A 24,239-nucleotide genomic window follows, 5' to 3' on the forward strand; every position below is an offset into this window, starting at 1 on the left:
GCGGCCAGGAGGCCGCTCTAAAAAACAAGAAGGCCGGCCCTGATTCAGAGCGAGCGCTCTGTCAGAATGTCAGGGCCTCAGTGTGGGCTTCTGCTGCTGTAGGTTCAACAAGATGTGCTCATATATGCTCTTCTGCATACCACTGTTGTAACACATGGTTATTTCAGTTATTGCCACCTTCTTGACAGCTGGAACCAGTTTGGTCATTATCCTCTGAGCTTTCTCATTAACATGGTGTTTTTTACCACAACACTACTGTACCACTCACTGGATGTTTTTTGTTTCATGCACCATTCTCTGCAAACTGGAGAATGTTGTGTGTGAAAATCCCAGATCAGCAGTTTCTGAGATACTCAAATCGCTTTGGCGGGCGCTAACAATCATTCCAAGGTCAAAGTAATTTTAATCATCATTTGTGTGAATTCTGGTGTTTGGTATAAACAGCAACTGAACCTCTTGACCATGTCTATATGGCCTATATGCTTTTTTTCACTGAGCTGCTGCCACATGAATGGCTGATTAGATATTTGCATTACTGAGCAGGTTTACAGGTGTATTTGATTTTGCGCTAATATACAACAGTCTGATATGTGAATTACAAATTATTTTAATTTATTGAATCATCATACTACATAGCAACCTGTTACTCATATATTGCCCGTGGAGGAACCCATATGATCTCTAATTTTCCCCGGAGAGATATTTGCCAATTGGAGGAGATTGGACCCCATCCGCGCTGTGAATACTACATCAGCCGGGAGAGCGTTGCATTTGCAGGCTAACAGTAGATGGCGCACACTTTGCTAGGTGTGTGCAGTGGGAGAGCGACCAGCGCTGTGTGGCCGCAGCTGCTTAACAAACATACCTCATTTGGCACTGGCACATTGAAAATAAGGGTGCCCAGTCATCCGGGAGCATGGACCTTTAAAATATATGGTCACACACGGAATTAACACCATTCAAGTTGGACATTTTACAAGTAGGGGTAAAACACCCATATGAAAGACATGCATGTGCAATATTAAAGGTAACTGTACATTTCTCTAGGGTATTAATACACTAAGGAATGTTGGTAACAATGCATAGAAACACCTGGAGTGGTGTGGCTTTAACCATTTGTTCAACCAACAGATATTTATAGCATTTTACTACTATCTGTTATATATGTTGTGTAATTGATTTTGGTTATTTATTTTCATATACATTTTTTTGTGTTTTTATACAGCAACTGGTTGCTATGTAGTATGATGAGTCAATAAAATAAAAACATTTGTAATTCACATGTCAAATAGATTTTTTGTAGGTTTGCATCCATTGTTATATGGATGTGCAGTGTATGTAATCACAAACATACATTTTTTTTTGCAGCTTTTTTTATATATGCACATATGATTGGAGATAATATTATATAATAAGCACATGAACCTGTTAGTATATTCAGGTATATATGTACCTAAAAAAGTGTCCACGGACTGTATATATTGATATGGTCAGCAGTATTTGGAATGGGTATGTTATACCGGCAGTCGGGATGCCTCCTGTCAAAATACCGACAGCGGCAACCCGATGATGGGCTTCCCGACAGGGGTCAGGTGATTATACTTACCCTCCCCCCTTCTCCCCCTAACCCTCCCTTCTTGTAGCCTAACCCTAACCCTCCCTACCCTAAACCTCCCCGTTAGTGCCTAAATTAAGTCTCCCCCTTTTGTGTCTAAACCTAACCCTCCCACAGTGGCGTCACAAGGGGGGTACAGGTGGTGCGGGCTGCACCCGCCGAGGGATAACACCAAGGTGCAGACTCCCCCTCAGTGACAGGAGCCGGGTGCTGCACTGTATAATAAGTGTGAGGGAGCTGGCCGGCACTGCACACAGGGCAGTCCGCATCTCCGGCACCCCCCCCCTGCCCCCCAGTAATAACGGAACCACAGGGGTTCGGCCGTGAGGCCACACCCCCATCTCACATGGCCATGACCTGTCCGTGAGGACATGCTCCCTTTTCGGCAGCGCACGGCTGTGCCGCGCGCATATCGTCCCTCCCCGCACCAGGTGACACCGCAGGGAGAGACGCCACTGCCCTCCCCTTTAGTGCCTAACCTTAATCCCCCAGTGGTGCCTAACCCTAACCCTCCCCCCAGGGGTGCCTAAACCTAACCCCCCCCCCAAAACCTAATGCTAATCCCTCTATGCTGCCTAAACCTAAAACTCCACCCCCTCCCCCGCGGCTAACAGCTAAGACGCCCCCGGCTTACCTCGTTCAGGCTGGCGCCTGTCTGTATTCCGGCATCGGGATTAAGATAGGCATCGGTATACCGACGTCTATTTTAAGTCCCGTGTCGGGCTACCACCGCAGGGATTCAGACCGGTGGCATGCTCCAGTACTTTCATAGAAAATGTAATTACAATCTGTTAGGACTTCAATGCCCTGCTGTTTAAAAATGTTGTATCAGTATGAGATGGGCCAGAGAATACTGAATTTCATGTGCTACAGTCTTTCCTAATTAAAGGGGATGTCGGCTTTTAGACATAATTTTCTATTCTATCTTCCCACCAATAATAGTCACCGCATAACTGAGAATGTAGTATTTACTACTTACAAATAGTTTTAGTTAAATTATAGTTTGTTTATTCACTAATTACATTACTGTAAAATATGTGTGATTATTTAAAAAAAGCAGAGAAGCTACAATGATCCAGATATGCAGAGAAGCCAGACACCATCCAGGTCAGTTATACACATTGATATACTTTGGGCCGGCGTCTGTCTGTATACACTGCAGATTTTGATATAAAGTGCTATATATGTCTCAATGGTTTTCATCTATCCGGCTGGTCCCACTAGGGCAGGGGTTCCCAACCACAGTCCTCAAGGCACACTAACAGTCCAGGTTTTAAGGATAGCCATAGTTGAGCACAGGTGACTTAATTAGTACCTTAGTTATTTTGATTTAACCATCTGTGCTTAAGCATGGATATCACTAAAACCAGGACTATTAGTGTGTCTTCAGGACCGAGGTTGGGGATCACTGCACTAGGGTTTACATGAATATAAAGAATCAGGGTTCAGCACAGTATAACTCTCCAATCACTAAGAATAATAACATAATGCAAGTCTCCCAAAACAGTCACAGATTATTCCCGATATATACAGTATATAGTTACAGTTGTTAGGCTTAATACATCTTCTTTTACAGTACTAAACACAGAGGAACAAGAAAGTACAGATTAGATAACAACTTACGTATGACCCATAGTCCACAGCCAGCGTTTGTAATGCCCAAGGGAGTCCGAGCCCAATGAGAATGTCAAATACATTGCTCCCGATGGAGTTTGATACGGCCATATCTCCCATCCCTGAAAGACAAGTCTCTTGTTATATACTTCCCTCAAAAGTCAGGGCTTGTAGATCATTAAGCCACTAGCAGCACTGTTCCATTAGAGCTTATGGATGTTTAAGAACACATGAAAGGGTCTCCTCTGTGTATGCATCACCATACAAAAAATATTAAAATTAAAATAAGTACTACCCCACCATTACTAAATCATAAAATACTAATACTTAAAATACTTAACTAAAATACTTTGTCAAACCAAAACAAGAGAAACTCTGGTGTCCAAAAGATACTCTCCCCTCCACTACATCTGTCACTGTCCCTGCTTTATAAGGTAGGAGAACACGGACTGTCAGGATTCTAGCGAGTCTTGTGGCAAGCTCTGATTGGACGCCACCACAGCCTGCGCTTGGCTCATTCAGGACTTTTTGACTGAAATACCAGGGGTTTAAAATCTACATAGACCATTACATAGGAGGCAGTAGGTATGAGTAACTAAGATACAGTGATGGAATCAGAGCATCTGACATTTTTATTTGCTGGGTTGAGTTCACTATATTTTAATGTACGCGGTTGAGCTCTTATTTAATATTCCATGTGGAACTCATACCTAATGTCATACTGGCTCAATCAAAAATGAATCACTCCTACAATTCTTTCAAACACAGTACAAAATGGGATGGGGAAGCAAATGCAGAACCTGAAGACAGAAGCACTGGAACTTGGCAATCTTTGGGTCTCACCCTTAAGCTTTAATTAGACCTCGGTGTTGCACTTTGGTGGACAGTCGCTTTTCTAAACACTCGCCGAACATATCTAGATGCACTCTGAGCAATATAATAAAAGCGTCACTCATAATAGTGCAAGTACAATAAAAACAGCCCACCCATTATTTATTTCAGCATAAACGAGAATAAATCGAGCAGTATTTAGGAGAAAATGGAAGGAGTTCTGTAATGACAGAGGTGTGATAGGAGGTTTGGGACCATGTGATGCCTACACGTCTGTGCAGTGTGCCTCTTATTTCATATTTGTGTATTGTCACACACCAAGTCACACTTCTACTGGCAGATCTGTCTCCTGGGGGATGGGGAGGGGTGAGAAGGCATCTACCTTGATGTGTGTTGGGCAGACCATCCCTGGTACAAAACCAACGCTATTTTGTGGTGCACACTGAGTGTGCTTAGTGAATCAGGCCCATTGTGTTAACAGGCTGACTGCAAATAATAACTGTTTCCAACAAACCAATCCAGAAAATAAATATGCCCACGCTCGGTTTTACACATATCATACATGGTACCAGCAGCGTGGCAATATTATTGAAATAAATGTATACAAAACAGAAAAACTTTTGCTAACGGCGCTAACAATAATATTCTGCAAATCTATATGTGTAGCAATAAAAAAAGCCTAGTTGGGTGTGGCTCACAGCCAGCCCCTGTATAGATGTGTCCCTCTGTATCTAGGAGGTGAGTACATTTAACTGCAATGTAATGGTGTGCTGGGCATATATGCTAGTGTTAGGGACCTGCAGAAAAACAAGGGGTCCCTTGACGCTGGGCTGCAGGCTTAAATGCTGTGATCAAATCATGACAAAATCCCCTTGGTTTTATATGCTGCACACACATAAATGTGTAGTGTATTATTGTTAGCGCCAATAGCAAAAGTTTTTCTGTTTTGTATACATTTATGGTATTAATATTGCCACGCTGCTGGTACCATGTATGATATGGGTAAAACCGAGCGCGGGCATATTTCTTTTCTGTTGTGTTCCAAAATTTTGCCTTGTGCTATCATGGCAGATTTCAATTAAGGCTATAAAAGGCCTAGTTGGGTGTGGCTCACAGCCAGCCCCTGTATGGATGTGTCCCTCTGTATCTAGGAGGTGAGTACATTTGGCTGCAATGTATGCTGGGCATATATGCTAGTGTAGGGACCTGCAGAAAAACAAAGGTGTCCCTTGACGCTGGGCTGCAGGCTTAAATGCTTTGATCAAATCATGACAAAATCCCCTTTGTTTTATTTGCTACACATATAGATTTGCAGTATATTATTGTTAGCGCCGATAGCAAAAGTTTTACTGTTTTGTATACAAAAAAAAATCAATTGTCAAGTAAAAAGCACAAACCTTGTCGTGCTACTATCAGGCTGGCCATACAGTCCGGTACGCTAGTTCCAGCAGCCAGGAAGGTGATGCCCATAATGACATCTGGAATTCCCAAAGTAAACCCAATTATAGTGACCTGTAAGACACCAAAGAACAATGAATATTACTGTTGAAATAGAAATGTGATTTAGAATAGTCTGAGATGTCAATGCTTTGTATTTTATTATGTGCATTTATTAAAATGATTGCCATAAGTGAGAGCAAGAAAACATTTGCGTTAGATATATTCTGAATTACTGCCACACTAACACATAATGCTCAGCACTGCAGCGGAAATACCAGCTACTGTGGAGATATCCCCATAGCCAGTACTGAAATATCATTACTCAGACTCTGCTAAATCATTGCTATCTATGTATCATTGCCAGCTAAAGTATTTCTTCCAACAGTAACAATTTCAGATATTAATAAATTCTCAATTTATAAATATTCAAATACTGTTGTACAATATACATGTACTTTAAGATACTGTCAGTAAACTAAGTTTAAGTATTGGTCCTGATCCAGAGATGTACGATAATGCCGCCACTGCTGCGTCTGTGTACGCAGCTGCTGTACGAAAATATGCAAATATCACAGCCGCTGAGGAATGTACTGAGACGGTCCCCTGCAGCTCTGCACGTCCAAGCAGCTGCATGCAAAGACGCAGCATCGGCCGCAGATCCTTCGATTATTGGTTTTCATAGTAATCCTATCGATGTGTAGCTTGGACGTGGGAACTGAGATGCTGGAGCCATTTTTCTTGCGAATGGGATCGCAGATGCAGGCTGTGACTTGCCCCGGAATGGTCACATCATGCCTGCGTTCTTTGCCACCATTCCCCATTACCTCCCCTAAATGTTCCTGACTGTCAATCACACTGCAAGTAAATAGATGCCGCGAGCGACTATGGTAATGTACCGTGGCGCATGCGCTGTGTGACTTAGATGCATGCGCGGTTTATCAATAATCGCTCAACTGTGGATATATCGGCATAGCGTACTGCTGAATCGGGCCCATAGTTAATTATATATGGCTACTGATATATGCGAGATATACTATCAGGAGATTAATAATTAGATATACAGATAATTCCTATGTCGTTTACAGTCTGCAAAGTGCCACTCTGCGGTGAAAAACCTGCCGTCTACATTGTATGTCTATGGTGGCCGACAGGGCTATGTGTGAAGTGCAATCAGCACCTGAACTCTGCAGCTGATAAATACTGTTACACTGCACTTTCTGTAGCAATGCTAGGAACTGTAAGTGGGAAAATACTGTATAAGAGCACTCCTGACAGAACCAGAGTGCTGTAACCAAATCACAATGTGACTGTTATGTTAGTACAGTTTAGAAAATGACATGAAATGTTGCAATGGTTGCTAAAGGTTACAGCAAATGTTTCCATGGCACAAGTTTTGATAAAAATCCCTGAATATCAGTAATAATGTCTTCCTCCTTTTGTCAGGAGACTTCTAGACTTTCTGCTGACAGGGATACGGCGTTAAATCTAAATTGCTATCAACAGCAGTAATCATTTCCAGAAGTATGCCAGGCTGTATTGCTGAATAATACAGTGCTAATCAGCGGCGGCTCCTGCCTCTTATTACCAGGGCGTCTGCCAATCTGTAATGTGCGTATACTCAGGATCATGATCCCTCACATGCGCCCAAATCAACAAGCAGGCTTCTATGGACAGCATCAGCTGCAGCCCCTAGAAGCCAGATAGAGCTGCCGTTATAGGAGAGTAGTGGCTTCCCATTAGAAACTCTCTCTCTCTGCTAATTGCAGTCCGGACTGGTAGTCCCAGGCGGAATAAACACCTTTTCCTGGGACTGCCTATCCATCATGTGATTAGCAGGGAGCGCTTCCAATGGGAAGCCTCCGCCACTGCTAACACCAAAATACTAGTACACTACGAGTGTCAGTGTCAAAACAAATGGGTGCTATCAAATAATATAGATCAATAGTTTATATACAAAAAACAATGATCTATAAATAAATAAAAAATGAATGTATGTATATAAACACACATATATACACAAAGAAAGCAGCTGACGTTAATAAAGGGCAGTCATCCCAGAAAGTAGGTAATGTAAAATCTATATAACATAGAAAAAACGACGCATGTGTTGTCTTGCATGTATAAAAAAGGCTTACAAAAGAGATAATGTGAGTATCCTTTTTAGCAATAAAAAGTTAAAAAGTAACTAATTTATTACAGCAATATCACAGACTAAAAAACAGGTGCATGTAGCATATATAAACCACATAAAAGAATGAATTATTCACATATAGTAGCATGTAATATCATAAAATCCTGTAGTATGCATGAGTACTTTAGTATAAATATTAATTTATCCACCAAAGGACAAAAAGACGTATTCCCAGATAAAAGTGCTTTGTGTAGAAGTCAGAGACTGTATACAGTTACCGGTGCCACTTGGTTCATAGGGTAAACAAGTCCAAATAGTCCAGCAGGGTTAGTAATAACTTGCAGCCCGTGCAATCCCTTAACTGTGGTCGAGTCCCTTTAGTAGGAAATCCCAAAAATGGCTGGTTCTTGTAGTCCTCCGGTTTTAGATGTAATGTGTGTCTCTTCTTTAAATAATCACTAGACAATAAGCACTCCAACAGCAATGGAAAGGGATAAGAATCCTTTGGTGAAAGGACTGACGCGTTTCCCTGTCACAGACTGCCTTTGAGAAAGCTGTCTGTGACAGAGAAACGCGTCGTGCCTTCACCAAAGGATTCTTAAACTGGTCACTACCACAAAAGTCAGTAAAATCCGCCACTGGTGGTAATGATACCACCAGTAATAATAATTATATGCCCATTAACATGCATATAAGCAGCAATGCCTAGTGATATGCCATCAGTAATACCTCACTGGCTTGTGTTTAAGCCTGATTTCCAAGTGATAAATAATTCCTGAAAGCAGCACAGCATTGAGCAATAATAAACCTATTACCATGTTCATTTACGCATCACCTCTTTAGTCATATAGCCGCTGACTCAGGGTTGCACATAAATCGGCTGCCATTGTATCTACTTACATGTGGATGTTAACGCATATTGTGAGTTGAACACATACAGTATATGCAACTACACCACCAGGACCTGTACACTTGGTTATATAGCAGTCATCATTATAAGCACGGACATATCCCAGCCCTACACTAATGCAATAGATGTATCTGTAATCAGATGGATCCCTGCATATGGACAGGTCTACATAGCTCACAGTTTGCTGACATGCCCCTTAGTATACTTATGCTACGTGCAAACACCCCATTACCAACCAGTAACACCCATTCAGCTGCAAGTGAGATGCGTATGGCTGGGAATCGCCCATAGCTGCGTACACAACGCTACAAAGCACGCACAGTGCTATAAACAGCCAAATGGCCTTCTGTTCTACTTAGAACTGGCCCCATAATGGCCTTGCTTAGTCTCAATTTTCTCTGTCCAATGGTTATAATCCATACTCCTTATATTAGAGATTGTTACTTACCATCCAGACCATCACGTAAGAGAAAGCTGCAATCCAGATGGATGACGAGACAAACGTAACCATAAACCATTTCTCCCAGCGTGGTTTAGCACAGTTGGGTACCGTGAAGTACATAAGGAAACACAGCGGCCAGGTTACCATCCATTTCGCCTTTTCCGCTTTCCCAGCTGTTAGTAAACAGATGAAATGTATTACAGAGGACAATAAATAAGCATGACATACATAGCCGCACATCTGATGTTGGATAATTCAAATCACGCCACAAGTCGCGCTCCTTAAACGGATATATAGACTACAGATAGGCTGATCCATGTACACAGACCTGGGAAGTAATAGCAATCTAACTGATGTGTTGTGTTCTGCAATTTAAATTTTTCGCCCTTTGATCGGCAGGGTTTGATATGTGGCTTCATCAGGGCCATTCTTTTCAGAAGGGGAATTGAGAATCCCACCATAGGTGGCACAATTGCAAGGATAGTAGAAATGAACAGTGGGAAAAATCAGGTCGTTTCATGGAAAGAAAAATGGCGTGGGCCCATCTGCAGGAGCAATGGAACGATTTTTGTTGGAGTGGGCAATATAAAATGGTGCCGACGCGCCCCTGCCTCCATGCAAGGAAGTCTCTAAAGAGCGTCAGGCTACCCACATGATGCTGTAGCACAACGGACCTGATTCAGTGTTGTACGCAAACCTGATGGATCTGTACTGCGCATGTGCAGGTCTCCTTCTGCAAGATCACTCCCATGCCACAGCAACAAAAAAAAGCTGGGCCGTAGGGCAGAGGCTGGATTTAATAAACAAGGGAAGGGGGAAAAAAGAGCTGGGCAGCAGGTGGTACAGATTCAATAAAGCAGGGGGAAAAGGGAAGTGGGAAATAGAGCTGGGCAGCAGGGCAGAGCACTGTCTGGTACAGTTTCAATAAACCGGGGGGAGCTGCCTATTTTGTCAGTCCCGGGCCCCACAATTTCTGATGGCAGCCCACGTGCGGCATTAGCATATGATAGCATTGCTGCTGTGTCCAAAGTTGCAGCAGTGATGCTAACAGCGCTCATCTCTGAATCAGGCCCAATGTACATAAAGTAGTGTTCACTCTAGGTCCGGTCTGCGTGCGCCTAAGGCACGTGTCAGCAAAGAGGGCATGGCCAATGAAAGGGGGCGTGCCTTTAAGACGTGTCCCCTTTTCGTCACTCTTGGGGCGTCCCCGGCACTTACGGACATGCTGGGCTGCCCACAAGCACTGCTGTCAGGGTGAATGCATGCACCCGACATCCATTCACCGGCGATGACCACTACACCGCAGTTTTCCACACCATCGGGACACTGCTACCCATGGGTGGGGATGGTACCCGCAGCCTGTTTCAGCAGGGCACCACGTCAGAGGACAGGGTACATTCTGCCCTTTAGAAATAGGACGGCATGGCGCCACACTAAAATGGCCTAGCGGGAACGCTACATAATGTAAGGGTTTTAGCAGTAAGTTACATGGTCACATCGCCACAGTCGTCTTGGTAGTCCCTTTAAGAACTTCAATCAACATGGCCTTGTGATGGCTGAATAACTAACAAAATTCTTTATATAAGCTGTGTGGCCGCCCCCACATGGAGTGAATTAGTTTTTCATTTTGGTTCCTGGCTGCCAGCTATGAGGTGCCCGTTCCACCCTTCAAGTTCCAGCTCCATAGGCTGTAGCTCAATCACCTGTTGGTTGATCAGGCACTGAATACATTCAGCCATTGTTAGAAATCTAACTTACTGGGGGCGTGGCCACGGCGGATCTGGTGTAGGCAGCTGGTCCTGTAGGCTCCCCAGTGCTATATCCTGCATATCTATCCTGCGCACAGCTACCCCGATAAAATTGCTCGCCATCGAGCACTTACCCTCCCGGGATACCGCTGTGCTGGTCCTGAGCGTCGAGACCGAATACGGCGCACGGCGGGATCGCCAAGACTTTGGGCCCTGCCGCCGCCATTGCTGGACTGTAGAGCCTCGGCTGTTGTTTGGTGCCTCCGCTGAGACGCGGCTGTGCTGGCCGGGAATAACCTCCACATCCGGACTGACCCTTCTCGTTGTGGTCGGGCAGTCGAGAAGACTCCGGTGAGTGCGGATCTCTGTCCCCTGTGCCTCGTGCTGGCCTGATGCTTGACTGGGCCTCCCAGTCACGTGACGCCGCCGGGGCTTGTGCTGGGCGCCATTGCTGACCCCGATAGGTGGCTGGTATCCGCTCCTGATTATATCAGAGGAGGCATTCGGAGTGTGGTGCCCTGCGTGATCTATACTCCCTGCAATTTTTGTGAGTCAGTATCGTCACCTAATATACTAATTAAACCTAGCTGGATGATTCTGTGACTGAGCTCTCTTGGATCTCTCTTTCAGCCTAGTCTTTATAGCATCCCTATTACAAATACCATTCTTTCAAGATATTGTTTATTGTGCAGTGAACTGCTACTGAGGGACCTGATATTACATTATTGTCTGGCGTTATAATGGGAAAGTCCGGACATGGTGCGGCGGCTGCGGCTAAACTAGAGCGCTTTGTCCGCTCATCAACACCACCTGTGCCTCCGAGCGTTGCCCCCTTAGGGACATCCGGACAACCAACTGTCGCACCTAACACTGGAGTGGGTTCCACTACATCTTCGGAGGTCACCCTACAGCAGGTGCTGGAGGCAGTCACCTCCTGCGAAGCTAGACTAGCTGACAAAATCGAAAGTGTTCAGTCTGATCTGTCTCTTCTACGACATGATGTACAACGGGTGAGGGAACGGGTCGGAGAGGCAGAAACCTGTATTTCTAATCTAGAAGACTCGCACACCCCATTACAATCACAAGTTGCTTCTCTGACTACGCAAATGGCTACTCTGCAGAACAAAATATCTGATATTGAAGGCAGACTCCGTCGTAATAATGTGAGAATTGTGGGGCTTCCTGAGAAAGAAGAGGGTTCCGCCCCTGAGGCTTTCCTTGAAAAGTGGCTCATCGATTTCTATGGCAGAGATTCTTTTTCAGCCCATTTGCAGTGGAGCGGGCACACCGTGTCCCTCCTAGACCTTTGCCTCCCGGTGCTCCTCCACGCACATTTATTGCTAGACTCCTACATTACCAAGATCGAGACACTATTCTCAAGTTAGCACGCATTAAAGGTCCATTGGAACGAAATGGAGTTAAAACTTCTATTTTTCCAGACTTTGCGGTGGAGGTACAGAAGGACAGAGCAAGATTTCTCCCTATTAAACGTCGCCTCCGTGACCTTAATCTATCATATGCAATGCTTTTCCCCTCTAAGCTACGGGTGGTGGCGGATGGGGAGACCAAGTTCTTTGCTTCCCCAAAAGAGGCGGCGGCTTGGCTGGATCGTAGATCACCTGGTCTTCGACAATTGGAACCAGAGTGATTATGAATAATATATAATTTTGTGAATATATATCTATATTGCTGTTGGAATCGATGTTCTTAGATATAATATGTTACTTCATCGATTGCAATATATACACTAAGTAGGTACTGGATATAAATAATAAATTACGGAGGATAGTATTCACTATATAATACTTCTGCAATAAAATCACTCTACAATATGTCAGTTCATATAAGTATAAGTGAATATGGTACTGTTGCTTCAATATTATTTCTATACTGGGGAGCCCATCATGTTCTTTGGTGGTCATTAGAATTCATTGCTCCTAATACTCTCAGCTTGTTTTTGGCTATCAGAGTAATTGTGTAGCTGGGTATGTTGTGTTACTATTAGTTTGTAGGGAGGGAGAGTTTAATGTTTAGGGATCCAAGTATGCCTTGGTTGGGTTGGTGTACAGGGTGGGGGGGATTTGGGAGAGATTTATTTCCTCTTTTTTTATTTTTATTTGATATTATTTCTATGTTTGGTAAAGTGATGTACTGTATTGCCATATTGACTTTATATATCCGTTCTGTCAGTCTGCACAATGTTTCTAGTAAATTGCTGGGGGATATCCTGAAACTCTTTTTACTTCCCTATATATGACTAAAATATTGACTTGGAATGTGAGGGGTATTAATGATAGGATAAAACGCTCCTTAGTACTTAGACAGCTGCGACACTATGGATCAGAGATTGCCTGTCTTACAGAAACGCACCTGGTGGGTGGGAAACTTTTATCACTTAAGAGACCGTGGGTGGGTTGGGCATTTCATTCCCCATTTACCTCCTCTTCTAGAGGAGTGTCTGTTCTTATAAGTAAAACAGTCCCATTTGTCTGCAATAGACGCTGGAGGGAGATATGTTTTCTTAGATTGCAGCATTTATTCATTTAATATATTTATTTTAGCAGTATATATTCCTCCACCCTTCTCGTATGAGGTTTTGAAGCGTGCAGCTGAATTTGTAGCTTCCTCTCCTGATACCCGAATTATGTGTCTTGGGGACTTCAACAATGTACTAAATCCTGCTATGGATAGGTGGCGTGAATCCTCCGCCTGTCACGTCTCATCAGGTAGAGGGCTGGCGAATTTTGTGACGGATATTGGCTGGATTGACCCCTGGCGGGAAAAACATCCAAATACACACCAATATTCTTGTTTTTCCCATTCCCATCATTCTTTTTCCAGAATAGACTTGGCCCTGGTCTCCAGAAACCTATTGCCCCGCATCTCTGGTATGGAGTACAAGGCTAGGGGCATATCTGACCATTCCCCGCTATTCTCGCAGTTAGATATTAAAATAGATAAGGGTCAGCATTTTTGGAAGCTACATCCCTCCTGGTTATTGCAAATGGGGGCGGGGTCGGAACTGGAGGCGGCATGGCAGGGCTACTTTGCTAATAACATGGGTTCTGCTCCTATTGATATGATATGGAATGCATTCAAGGCCTTTATGCGAGGATCACTGATAAAGAGGGTGGCAGAGCTGAAACTATTCTATAGGAAAAGGGAACTTGAATTGGAAGCCAGATGCCGAGCTTTAGAGTTGTCATATCTGGTGGATAAGCTAGAATCCTCCAGGGCATCATGGTTACATGCTCAAAAAGAATGGACTACTCATTTACAGGACCGAACTAGCCGTCGATTATTATTTACTTCACATTCCAGATATTTTCAAAGTGACAGGTCGGGAAGCTATCTAGCGTACTTGGTTAACTCAGACAGATCTAGTAACACTATTGCTAAGTTGAGATCAGCTGATGGCTTGGTAGTTGATACAACCCCTGAAATAGCGGATGTGTTCCTGAAATTTTTTAAGAATGTCTACTCATCTGATTTAAAATGTAGCCAGGCAGAACTGCGGAATTATGTAAATAATGCCAAGCTTCCTATCCTTACTACTGAGGCCAGCGCCATATTGGAGGCCCCTATCACTATTGAAGAGATTAACACAGCTATTAAATCATTTCCGAGTGGCAAAGCTCCCGGAATTGATGGTATTCCCCTTGAAGTTTATAGAAAACATGTGTTATTTTTTGCTCCCAAATTACTGGACATATTTAATGCTTTGTTTGAGGAGGGGATCTTCCCTGCCTCCATGTCTGAGGCGGTGATAGTGGTACTTCCGAAGCCTGGAAAAGATCCCCTATTTCCAGAGTCATATAGACCGATATCCCTGATATCCACTGACGCTAAAATTCTAGCTAAATCTCCTGTCTATGCGACTTAATAGAGTTATTGCTACTATAGTTCATCCAGACCAGACAGGATTTATGCCCGGGAAATCAACTTCTGAGAATCTGAGTAGATTATTTACACATCTACAGATCTCCCATGGTGATGAATCATCATCAGTTGTAGTGTCACTAGATGCGGCTAAAGCCTTCGATTCCATAGAATGGCAGTTCTTATGGGAAGTTATGCGAGCATTCGGGATAGGTCCACGCTTCATCAAATGGGTCCAGTTACTATATATGGCCCCTAGTGCACGGATCTCAATAAATGGTTATGTTTCACCCTCCTTCCATTTATCTAGGGGAACGAGACAGGGTTGCCCCTTGTCTCCAGCCCTATTTGCTTTGGCAATGGAACCGCTGGCATGTGTACTGCGATCCCATCCTGATATAGTGGGTCTTCGGGTAGAGAATGGAAATGACACTGTGGCCTTATACGCAGATGACCTTTTATTGTTTTTGGCTGACTATGGCCCTCATTCAGAGCCACTCGCAAACAGCAGTACGCTCGTTGCGTTCCGATGTTGACTAACCGCGCATGCGTCGGTGTAACACTGCGCATGTGCGTACGGCAGATTGCGAGTTTTTTTGGTCTCGTTCGTCAAATAGCGTACAGGAAGTGACATGTCAAATGTGATTGACAGGCGTTTTTGGGTGTTGACGGGGGTGGAGATGGAAAAACGCAGGCGTGGCGAGGCGTTTTTGGGGCGTACATACATTAGCAGATGCGAGCGTAAAATGTGTTCGGACCGACTCATACGTCACTGGATGATCCTCTTTCCCTTCAAAATGCTCGCACAGCTTAGGGTCTGGATTACTCGACCACATTGGCGATGGCCTTCTCCTCCGTCCCGGGACTCCACGATGTTGTTGCGATTAATCGCGGGTGGTCAGAAAAGCAATTAGTGTTGGATTGAAAACCGGCTTGGTATGTGTTTTGAAATCAGTTTTTGGGGATAGCACAAAAGCGTACGCAGGTGGAAATCATAGCTGCTAATGTCAGGATGACACAATCAATTTGCGTACATTTCTGGGGGTTTATTTTGGCCTCAATTTGGTGGTTAGGGCCTATTGTAACAATAATGTCATCATGTTTTAATTTTCTCACCTTTTTATTTTTGCCTGTTGAATTTGCCTCGTTATGTGAATTTTTAAACGTTCCTTAAAGAGCCCTTTTTTTTTAAAATTGTTTTTTTTTTTTTTGCAAGTTTTTGCCTTTTGGGCCAGGATTAAATGTAACCCATTTGTACAATAATGTCACAATACAATGTCAGATTTTTGGCGTAAATTTATTGGTCAAACCAAAACTAAAATAATAAAAAATTTGGGGACATCTTTTTTTGGCAAAGATCATTTCCAAAATCAAACAAATTGGCCCAACATAACTGTAGACATAAACGTACAACAAAAAATTAAAAACATTTCACAAGAAAGGAGAGGGAAGTTTTGACCAGAAAGGAATATGAGCCAAGCACAGAAGGAGTGTGGGAAAAGTCGCCATTGCTGTCACCGTTTTTTCACCCGTTTGGATGGGGGAGGGAGGGCGCCAGACCGGGTCCGGGATGTCATCGGGCTGGCCTGTCCAGAGGCAGATGTTGTGGCCTCTGGACTAGGCACAGGGCTAGGCACATTTGGAGGATTGGCTGATGTTGTGCCAGAGGTGGAGGATCCTGATGTTCCGGCAGGAAGGGAGGTCGGCTCCACCATGTGCTGGCGAACGAGCTGCTCCAGGGCATTGGCGACGCAGATGTTGGCCCTGGTATTTTCCGCCAGGGCCTGACCAATGGTCATGTTGGCCGCAGCATTTTGCTCCAGGGCCTCAGCCACCCGTAGCAGACTGGCGTCCATCCTCTGCAGAATCTCCGTATGGGAATCCGATTTGAAATTGAGTTCTGTGAGGAGGGCCACTGCCTGCGAGGGGGATTGCCCTGGACTGGCTTCTGCAGGGTCCTCAGCCGGATGTACTGGTTCCTCCCCTGCAGAGCCAGCAGAAATTCGGCGGCCAAGGCTCCCCTCTGGAGCAGACTCATCCGCCTGTGTCTCAGTTAGGAAAAATGAGAAAAGACTCACATTAGAATCTACATATTGGCCCACTAACATTTCAGAGTTGGTGACATCAAAAGATTTACCTGGGACAACATGAGGAGCCGCAAAGTCTGGCATGTCCGTATCCATGTTGGACACGCCAAACACCTCCACAGGCTGCACACACCCCTGTGCCAGCTCTTCTAAATCCGTCAACTCCAATGACACAGGGGTGGGACCCCCACCTGTCCCCCTTGCATGCCTAGCCCTGTCCGCGAGTTTTTGTTTTAGGCGATATTTGAAGTCGGCCCATCTGTGGGAAAAAATGGAAGCCATTATACTTTTGTTTAAAATGGTGTTTGTTTTTAGGGGGGGCAAGTGTTTACTTACCGCCGTTTGACATCCCGGGCTAGACGGACATAATCACCCACCCTATTGATAGCAACGGCTACCTCTTCCCACATTCTCCACTTCTGGCTTATACTCATATTCCTGTCTGCCTGTGGCAGGATGTCCACACACTTCTGAATCAAAACCTCCATCTCCTTTCTTGTGAAATGTGGCTGCCTTTTTTTTTTGGCAGCTTTGGCCGGAATACTGGGCCCAGCAGCCTCTTCCATGTCAGCCTCCTCACCTATTTGTGTAAATATTCAGATTTCTCAAATTCACAACTTGCCCAATCTTATGTTTCAAATTAATCATTGATACAAAATGCATGAAAGACTTACCGCCTGACTCTTGGCCATTGTTTCCCTGGTCTGTAGCCATGTCTGAGGTCCAAACAAGAAATACACCAGAATGTAAATGTGTTTTGGTGACGTATTTATACATGCGTCCTTATTTTGCGGCCGCATCATTGATTGTGCGTTCCTATGATCCCTCCTTAATTTGTGCGGGAAACGAAACACTATTTATGGCTTGGTGTGTCTCGAGTCGAGGTGGCGTTTTTGGATTGTTGGAGGTTACCTTGGTTGGAGTTTCTTGTTTGCGGATAAAGGAGTTGGCGTTTGGAGTTTATTTTGTTTGCTAGATTTGTGTTTTTATTTTCCGTTCTCTTTTTTGGTATATTTTTTTTTGGCCTCGTTTCTTGATTTGGTAAGTTTTGTGAAGTCTAACTTTGGTTCAATTGGTGTCTCATTGTGTTTCTTCTTGTTTTTAATTTTTGGATCCATAATTTCATATCTTTTAGCTTTTTTTTAATTTCGGACCCAAAGACCTTTTGATTTGGAATCTTATATATTTGCTCAAGGTAAGTCCATTTTTTATCTTGTATTTGCGAACTAATTAGCGCATTTTTACTACTTACTATTGTGACTTGTATTTGCGAACTAATTAGCGCATTTTTCTCAGTTTGTTTATTAACTTGTATTTGCGAACTAATTAGCGCATTTTTAAATGCTTATTAATCCTGTTAAATTTTTGGTGGTTGCCCATTGGCTTTTTTGGCTTACATTTCAACCCATTTTGATGTACTGTGTGTAATGTCGTTTTGCTCTTTGGCCAAATGTGTGTTTCGCATATTTTAAGTTTTGTCTATCACAAAATTTAGAAACATAAATGCACACACTAAAATTTTTCAAATTATTTTTAGGATTAATTTCAGTTTGGCCGTATCATGACAATACCCCGGCATGTAAGCAGCAATGGATGGTATCATCAAGCTAAGTTGTTCTTAATTTTCTTTTGGGGTGGGTCCAAAGCCTTACATTCCAATCTTGCCATTTCAGGTTGATCTTGGGCGGATTGTTCTGGCCATGCTCCCGGAAGCCGACCAACCTCAATCTCGTCCCAGGCGTAGGCATCGTAGGCGTGCAAGGCCCCAGATATTTCGAACACGTGTCACCCTTTTTGGAATGCCCGATGATGAGGTTTTAAGACGCTACCGTCTACCTCCCAAAATCATCATAGACACTCTCTCATTAATAGAGAGTGATCTTGAGCGGCAAATTGACAGTCCAACAGCAATACCACCACTTACGCAATTTATGGCGGTGTTACATTTCTGTGCCTCAGGATCGTTTCAAACAACGGTGGGAATAGTGGCGGGCATCTCACAATCCTCCTTTTCCAGGATCCTGAGGGCAGTGATGGAGGCACTTTTTCAAGCACCTCCATCATTTTATTCAAATGCCTTTGGATATGGGTGCCCTTAGTGTGGCCAAGGCCAATTTTTACCAAATAGCTGGCTTCCCACACATCATAGGGGTTGTGGATGGTACTCACATACCACTTCAGCCTCCAGCACGGCTGGAGGCAATATTTCGCAACCGAAAACACTATCACTCCCTGAATGTAATGGTGGTATGTGATGCCTCCCTCCAGATCCTGTCCCTGAATGCAAAATTACCAGGAAGTGCACATGACTCCTTCGTCATCCGGCAATCAGGGATATGGCACAAATTAACCAACCTACAAGCTGGTGATGCGTGGCTTCTGGGTAAGTGTAGACCTTTAGTACATAACAATGTTAAGCTTGATACACAGTGATCCTGATGTTGTCTATTCTTTTTCACAGGAGACAGTGGATACCCTTGCATGCCCTGGCTGCTCACTCCTTATTTGGCTCCCACACCAGGGCCACAAAGTGAGTTTAATACCGCACTTACAGCCACCAGACAAGTGGTGGAGCGCTGTATCGGCCTTTTAAAAGGCAGATTCAGATGCCTCCACCGCTCTGGTGGCGAGCTCATGTATTTGCCGGATATGGTTTCGAAAATTGTGGTCCTGTGTGGGATCTTTCACAACATCGCCATAAGGAGTGGTGTTCCAATGCAGCCAGAGGATGCCTTACCTGAGGATGGCCCCCCCCGAGGTTGGTCGGAGGTCAGTATGTGGGGGGGCCATAGGCGATGATGTGGTGGCCCGATATTTTAGGTAATTATTGACCAAACAACAGTGTGTATACCCAATGTGTTACGGTTTTTTAGCGTTCATCTTTTTTGATATTAATTCTTGCACCATCTTCTGTTTGTTTGCATAATCTTTGGCACTCCCACGATGACTACTTCCTGCTACCCTTCAAAAACCTTTATGTGGAAACTTCGGGAATATATTCTGACACCAATATTGCAATGCCATATTTTTGAAATCATGTGGGCATGGACCTTCATCAACCAGTTCTTGATTTGTTGTGTGTTTGTTTCGTGTTTTTGGTATGTGGTGTATTTCTGATTATCACTGTGTGTTTTGTTTGTGAGTGACCACTTTGTATTTTGATTTCTGTTGTGAATAAATATTTGGAGAGTGTAATTTGTTTCCTTTTTGGGCACGTTAGAAGCAAGTGTAAACAAACTCCCAAACGTTAATTTTACCTAAGGGGTAACCCAGTAATGAAGCAAGTGGAGCTAAAATTTAATATGTTTTCGGGGTACTAACCAACACAACAAGGAATCCTGTACAATCAGTTGCCTTCGTAAGATTGTCCTAAGCAGTTTGGCCACCAAATAGGAACCTGAAAAATGGTGTAAACTATCATGTTGACCACCACAAAAAAGGAAAATGACATTGGTACTGGGAGGTGTTTCTTGTGCCTGTTTGCATTCAAAATACAACACACAATCTGTAGTGAGATTCTGTGGCAATCCTTGCTTGAAGAGTCTACTTATGTCAGTGTAAAGAATCTTGGATTTACTCCAAACGCATGAGACAGAGCTTGATTTAAAACTGATTTATTATGAAACAATTAGAAAAAAAAAAAAAAAAAAAAAACTAATTCCTAAGGAGGACCAACAGATGGTCAAGGCCCTGCATAAGCCCGGTGACCTGCTCCCGCATACGGTCCACACAATTAATTATTTGTTCCCGACGCCTCTGTTCCTCTGTGGGTGACAAAAGTTTGGGGATTAATAAATCGATAATGAAGCAACATTCTAAAAAAACACAAAACAAGCAAACCAAAACTTAAAAGCTTGTGGGCCAAAAAAACATTACACGGATAAAACCCAGAACCCCAAAATGTCGTAGGCCAAAAATACAAGGGCCCTAAAAAAAGGCACACAGGTGTGATATGTGTATGGTGACATCAGCAGTAACAGGTAAAGACAACCCCCAAAAATACCCTAAGGCGACAGAAAGCCAAAAAAAATGGGGACGACACATGATTACATACAAACAGTTTGTGGTGTCCAAAATAAAATTTCAAAACATACCGTTCTCCAAAACGCCAGATCCAGAAGCCACTCCCTGGACCACCTCGGAGGTGGCTACATTCCCCAAACCAAGGGTCAAGGTGTTTGAGGAATCCTGGGAGGGGGTATTTGGAGGAGGGACGGATGGAGGAGAGGGGGAATTGGGCTGGAGGGGAAGTAGGCCTGAAATTTCGTCCACAGGGTCTGGGGAGGAGGGGGTAGTTGACGAATTAGTGGTTGGAGAGAGGGGCCGGGACCGGCGTCTTGTCTGGCGATGCCGCCGTAGTGTTTGCTGTGCCCCTAAAAAATGCAAAAAAAATTGTGGTTAGTTTCAACAGGAATCCAAAAAAACAAAAACAAAAAATTACTAAATAGGACAGACATGAAAACATGCACATGCAGATATGACTACAATGACTCAATAGGACAGACATGAAAACATGCACATGCAGATATGACTACAATGACTCAATAGGACAGACATGAAAACATGCACATGCAGATATGACTACAATGACTCAATAGGACAGACATGAAAACATGCACACGCAGTTAGGGCCCACAAGATAAACTTGAAAACCACAGTCCAGAACACTTACTTTCCGCAATCTGCATGCGAAAGCATGCCAGCAAGCGGGGCGTCCGCCGGTGCAGGTCCGACCACCTGCGCTCCAGCTGGCCAATATGTCGGCGTGAGCCGAAGGAGCGCAGGCGTCGACGTACCTCCGCATATGCGGAACGCTTTCGCCTATTGGAGATGGGTGGAGGCTGACTGGTGATCCGCCTGTCCATCACCTCCGTCAGCACCAGCAGTTCGCGCCTGGTGAATGCGGCGGATCTCATGATGGCAATGGTGTTTTTTTGGCAAAATATTTTTAATAAAGCACACCAAAAAAATTTGATTGGCTAATGTATTTGGGAAATTAACAGGACAAATTCTATTGGTTAGTGTATGAGTCATGTGTTCGACAGGGCCACAAATCTCTTGAGAGTTATGATAGGCTTGATGCAGTGACATGCGTAAGCAAATTTAAATAAAGAAATGAACCACAGAAAAATTGTGGGGAGACAAACAAATAGAACAATTGTTTAATTGGGGCTAACATGTCTTTTGAACAATAAAAGCGAAGGTTTCAGCCGTACGTATTCTGCGAGCAAATACAAACACGGACAAGATGAAAGTTTATTGCATTGTGTTGAAAAAAAAAACAATTAAGCTAATTGATACATTGATTCACATGATACGATTGAGGGAGGTAGGCAGAAAAAACGAGCAGGTCATCGGAATCTGACAGTCCCACTTCCGGTTTGTACTTGTGCGTGCGTTCCCTTCAAGCCATTTCGGGGATGTACGCTCGCTATTTTTCACGCTCGGTAGTTAGAGGAGGGGTCGCCTGAGTTTGGGGCGGATTTTTAGCTGCGTACGAAAATACGAGCGAGTGCTTGAATTTAAATATTTTTTTACGTACGCCGAACGTACGTACGCCCACTTGCGAGTGGGTCTGAATCAGGGCCAATGTTCTCTCCATGCCGGCGGTGCTCCAGGTTATTACAGCCTTCGGTATATACTCTGGACTAAAGATTAATTGGGGGAAATCCCACATACTTCCACTTAGGGGGTCCCCTCCCGCATCTCCCAGTATACCTCTTCCCCTTAAGTGGGTAGACCGTTTTAAATATTTGGGAATCTGGGTTACTAATTCTCCGCAGGATTATATCTCTCTGAATATCCAACCATTATTGGAATATCTCCGAATGAAATCTCGCACCTGGGTTAAACTTCCTTTGACACTGACTGGTAGAATTAATTTGGTAAAAATGATCGTGCAGCCTAAATTCCTATATGTATTCCAACAATCTCCTATTTATATACCACTATCCATATTTAGGAAACTAAACAGTTTGATCTCCTCTCTGGTCTGGATGAACAAGCGTCCCAGGATTTAATTGAATACTCTAACTAGATCCCGGAATTTGGGTGGACTCGCTCTCCCTCATTTTAGATTATATTATCTTGCGTCTCAATTGGCGCATTTGAGAATATGGTTGCAGGGTGGCCCGGTGGGTGACTTGATATCTGTAATGGTCTCCCAGGCTTCGCCGGGACACTCCCCTCTACAGGCATTACTTGCAGAGGGATACGCTAAAAATGATCCTCCTGTGTTTTATCAAGCTATTTACACCTGGAGGCTAATTTCAAAAATGGTCAAGTATGAAGGTATAGACCCAGACACTTCACTGTGGAACTCCAAATCATTAGATGAGTTGTCTTATTTACAAACAGATAGAGTTTGGGGTTCTAAAGGGTTGTTCTCTTTGGGACAATTGTATGATAATGGTATTCTTAAATCCTTTACTCAGTTAAGGGATGAATTTTGTTTACCTAGCTCCTATTTTTACCGATATCTTCAATTGCGACATGCGCTATCTGCTCAATTCTCTGACTCTTCGCCAAATATATTAGACTCTCCTATTAAAAAGTTATTGTTATCTACGGGGTCCCGTAAAATTATATCTAGTACATACTCTTATCTTATGTCCGCTCATCATTGTTCGGACCTTCCTGGTCTTCGGGAACGTTGGATTTCTGATGTGGGTCCTGTGAGTGATGAGTCCTGGAGCCTTGCCATGGGGTCTCCGAGATGCTCTACTGCATCAATTAGATTTCAACAGATACAGCTATTCATTCTGCATAGGACTTATCTCACACCCGTTAGGCTTATGAAGTTTGCTGGAAGGATAAATGATATCTGTCCTAAGTGTGCTATACTCAGTGGTACTTTCTGGCACTTGATTTGGGAGTGTTCCATCATAAGTACATTCTGGAACAGAATTCTACAAACTATGGCCACTACTGGTGTCCCTATCTCTATACTAACACCTAGTGCATGTGTTCTAGGAATAATACCTTGTGATTTTTTGGATAAACATACTACCCAATACGTTATTAATCTGTGTACATTGGCAAAAGTTGTCATAGCTAGATCATGGTTGGCTTCTACGGGACCTGAATATGCGACATGGAAATCACTTGTTAATTCTACGGTGATGCATGAGAAATATATTTATATCTCACGAAAGTCTGAGTCTAAGTTTGAGAAGATATGGAATAGATGGCTTCAATCTAGTTTCTATGAGACACCCAGTGACTCATAATTGGCTCTAATGCTCTATTGGGAAGTTTTCTATTATGCGGCAATGTCAGTATCAATAATAACAACATTAACACTGTTTATTTTTATTTTTTTAAGTGTGCTAAGTACATCACAGTTGTAAACTGTTATTAGTTAGTATGTATGTGTAAGAAAATTATATCTGTTTATATGCATATCTATACTCTGTTCCTTTTTTGTAATCACTCAAGTCAGTAGGATGAGATATCTACTCTAACTATTTGTATATGCCTGTTACTACTGATATTATTCGATATGTATGCATGTTATGTACATTTTAATATGTATGTAATTTT

General features: G+C 43.5%; 1 protein-coding gene across 1 annotated transcript in view; it reads right to left on the reverse strand.

The window, feature by feature from the left end:
- SLC24A3 (solute carrier family 24 member 3) overlaps nucleotides 1-24,239 on the reverse strand; it is a 489,239-nt gene that overhangs the window by 17,305 nt on the left and 447,695 nt on the right. The window contains exons 13-15 of the mRNA XM_088477346.1: nucleotides 8,990-9,156; nucleotides 5,458-5,572; nucleotides 3,239-3,351 (exon numbers count right to left, since the gene is read on the reverse strand). Coding sequence (XP_088333472.1) covers nucleotides 3,239-3,351; nucleotides 5,458-5,572; nucleotides 8,990-9,156 — 395 coding nt within the window. The remainder of the gene's footprint in view (nucleotides 1-3,238; nucleotides 3,352-5,457; nucleotides 5,573-8,989; nucleotides 9,157-24,239) is intronic.

Source organism: Taudactylus pleione, unplaced genomic scaffold (assembly GCF_031769625.1).
Source record: "Taudactylus pleione unplaced genomic scaffold, aTauple2 ptg000201l, whole genome shotgun sequence".
In the NCBI taxonomy this organism is placed as follows: Eukaryota; Metazoa; Chordata; class Amphibia; order Anura; family Myobatrachidae; genus Taudactylus; species Taudactylus pleione.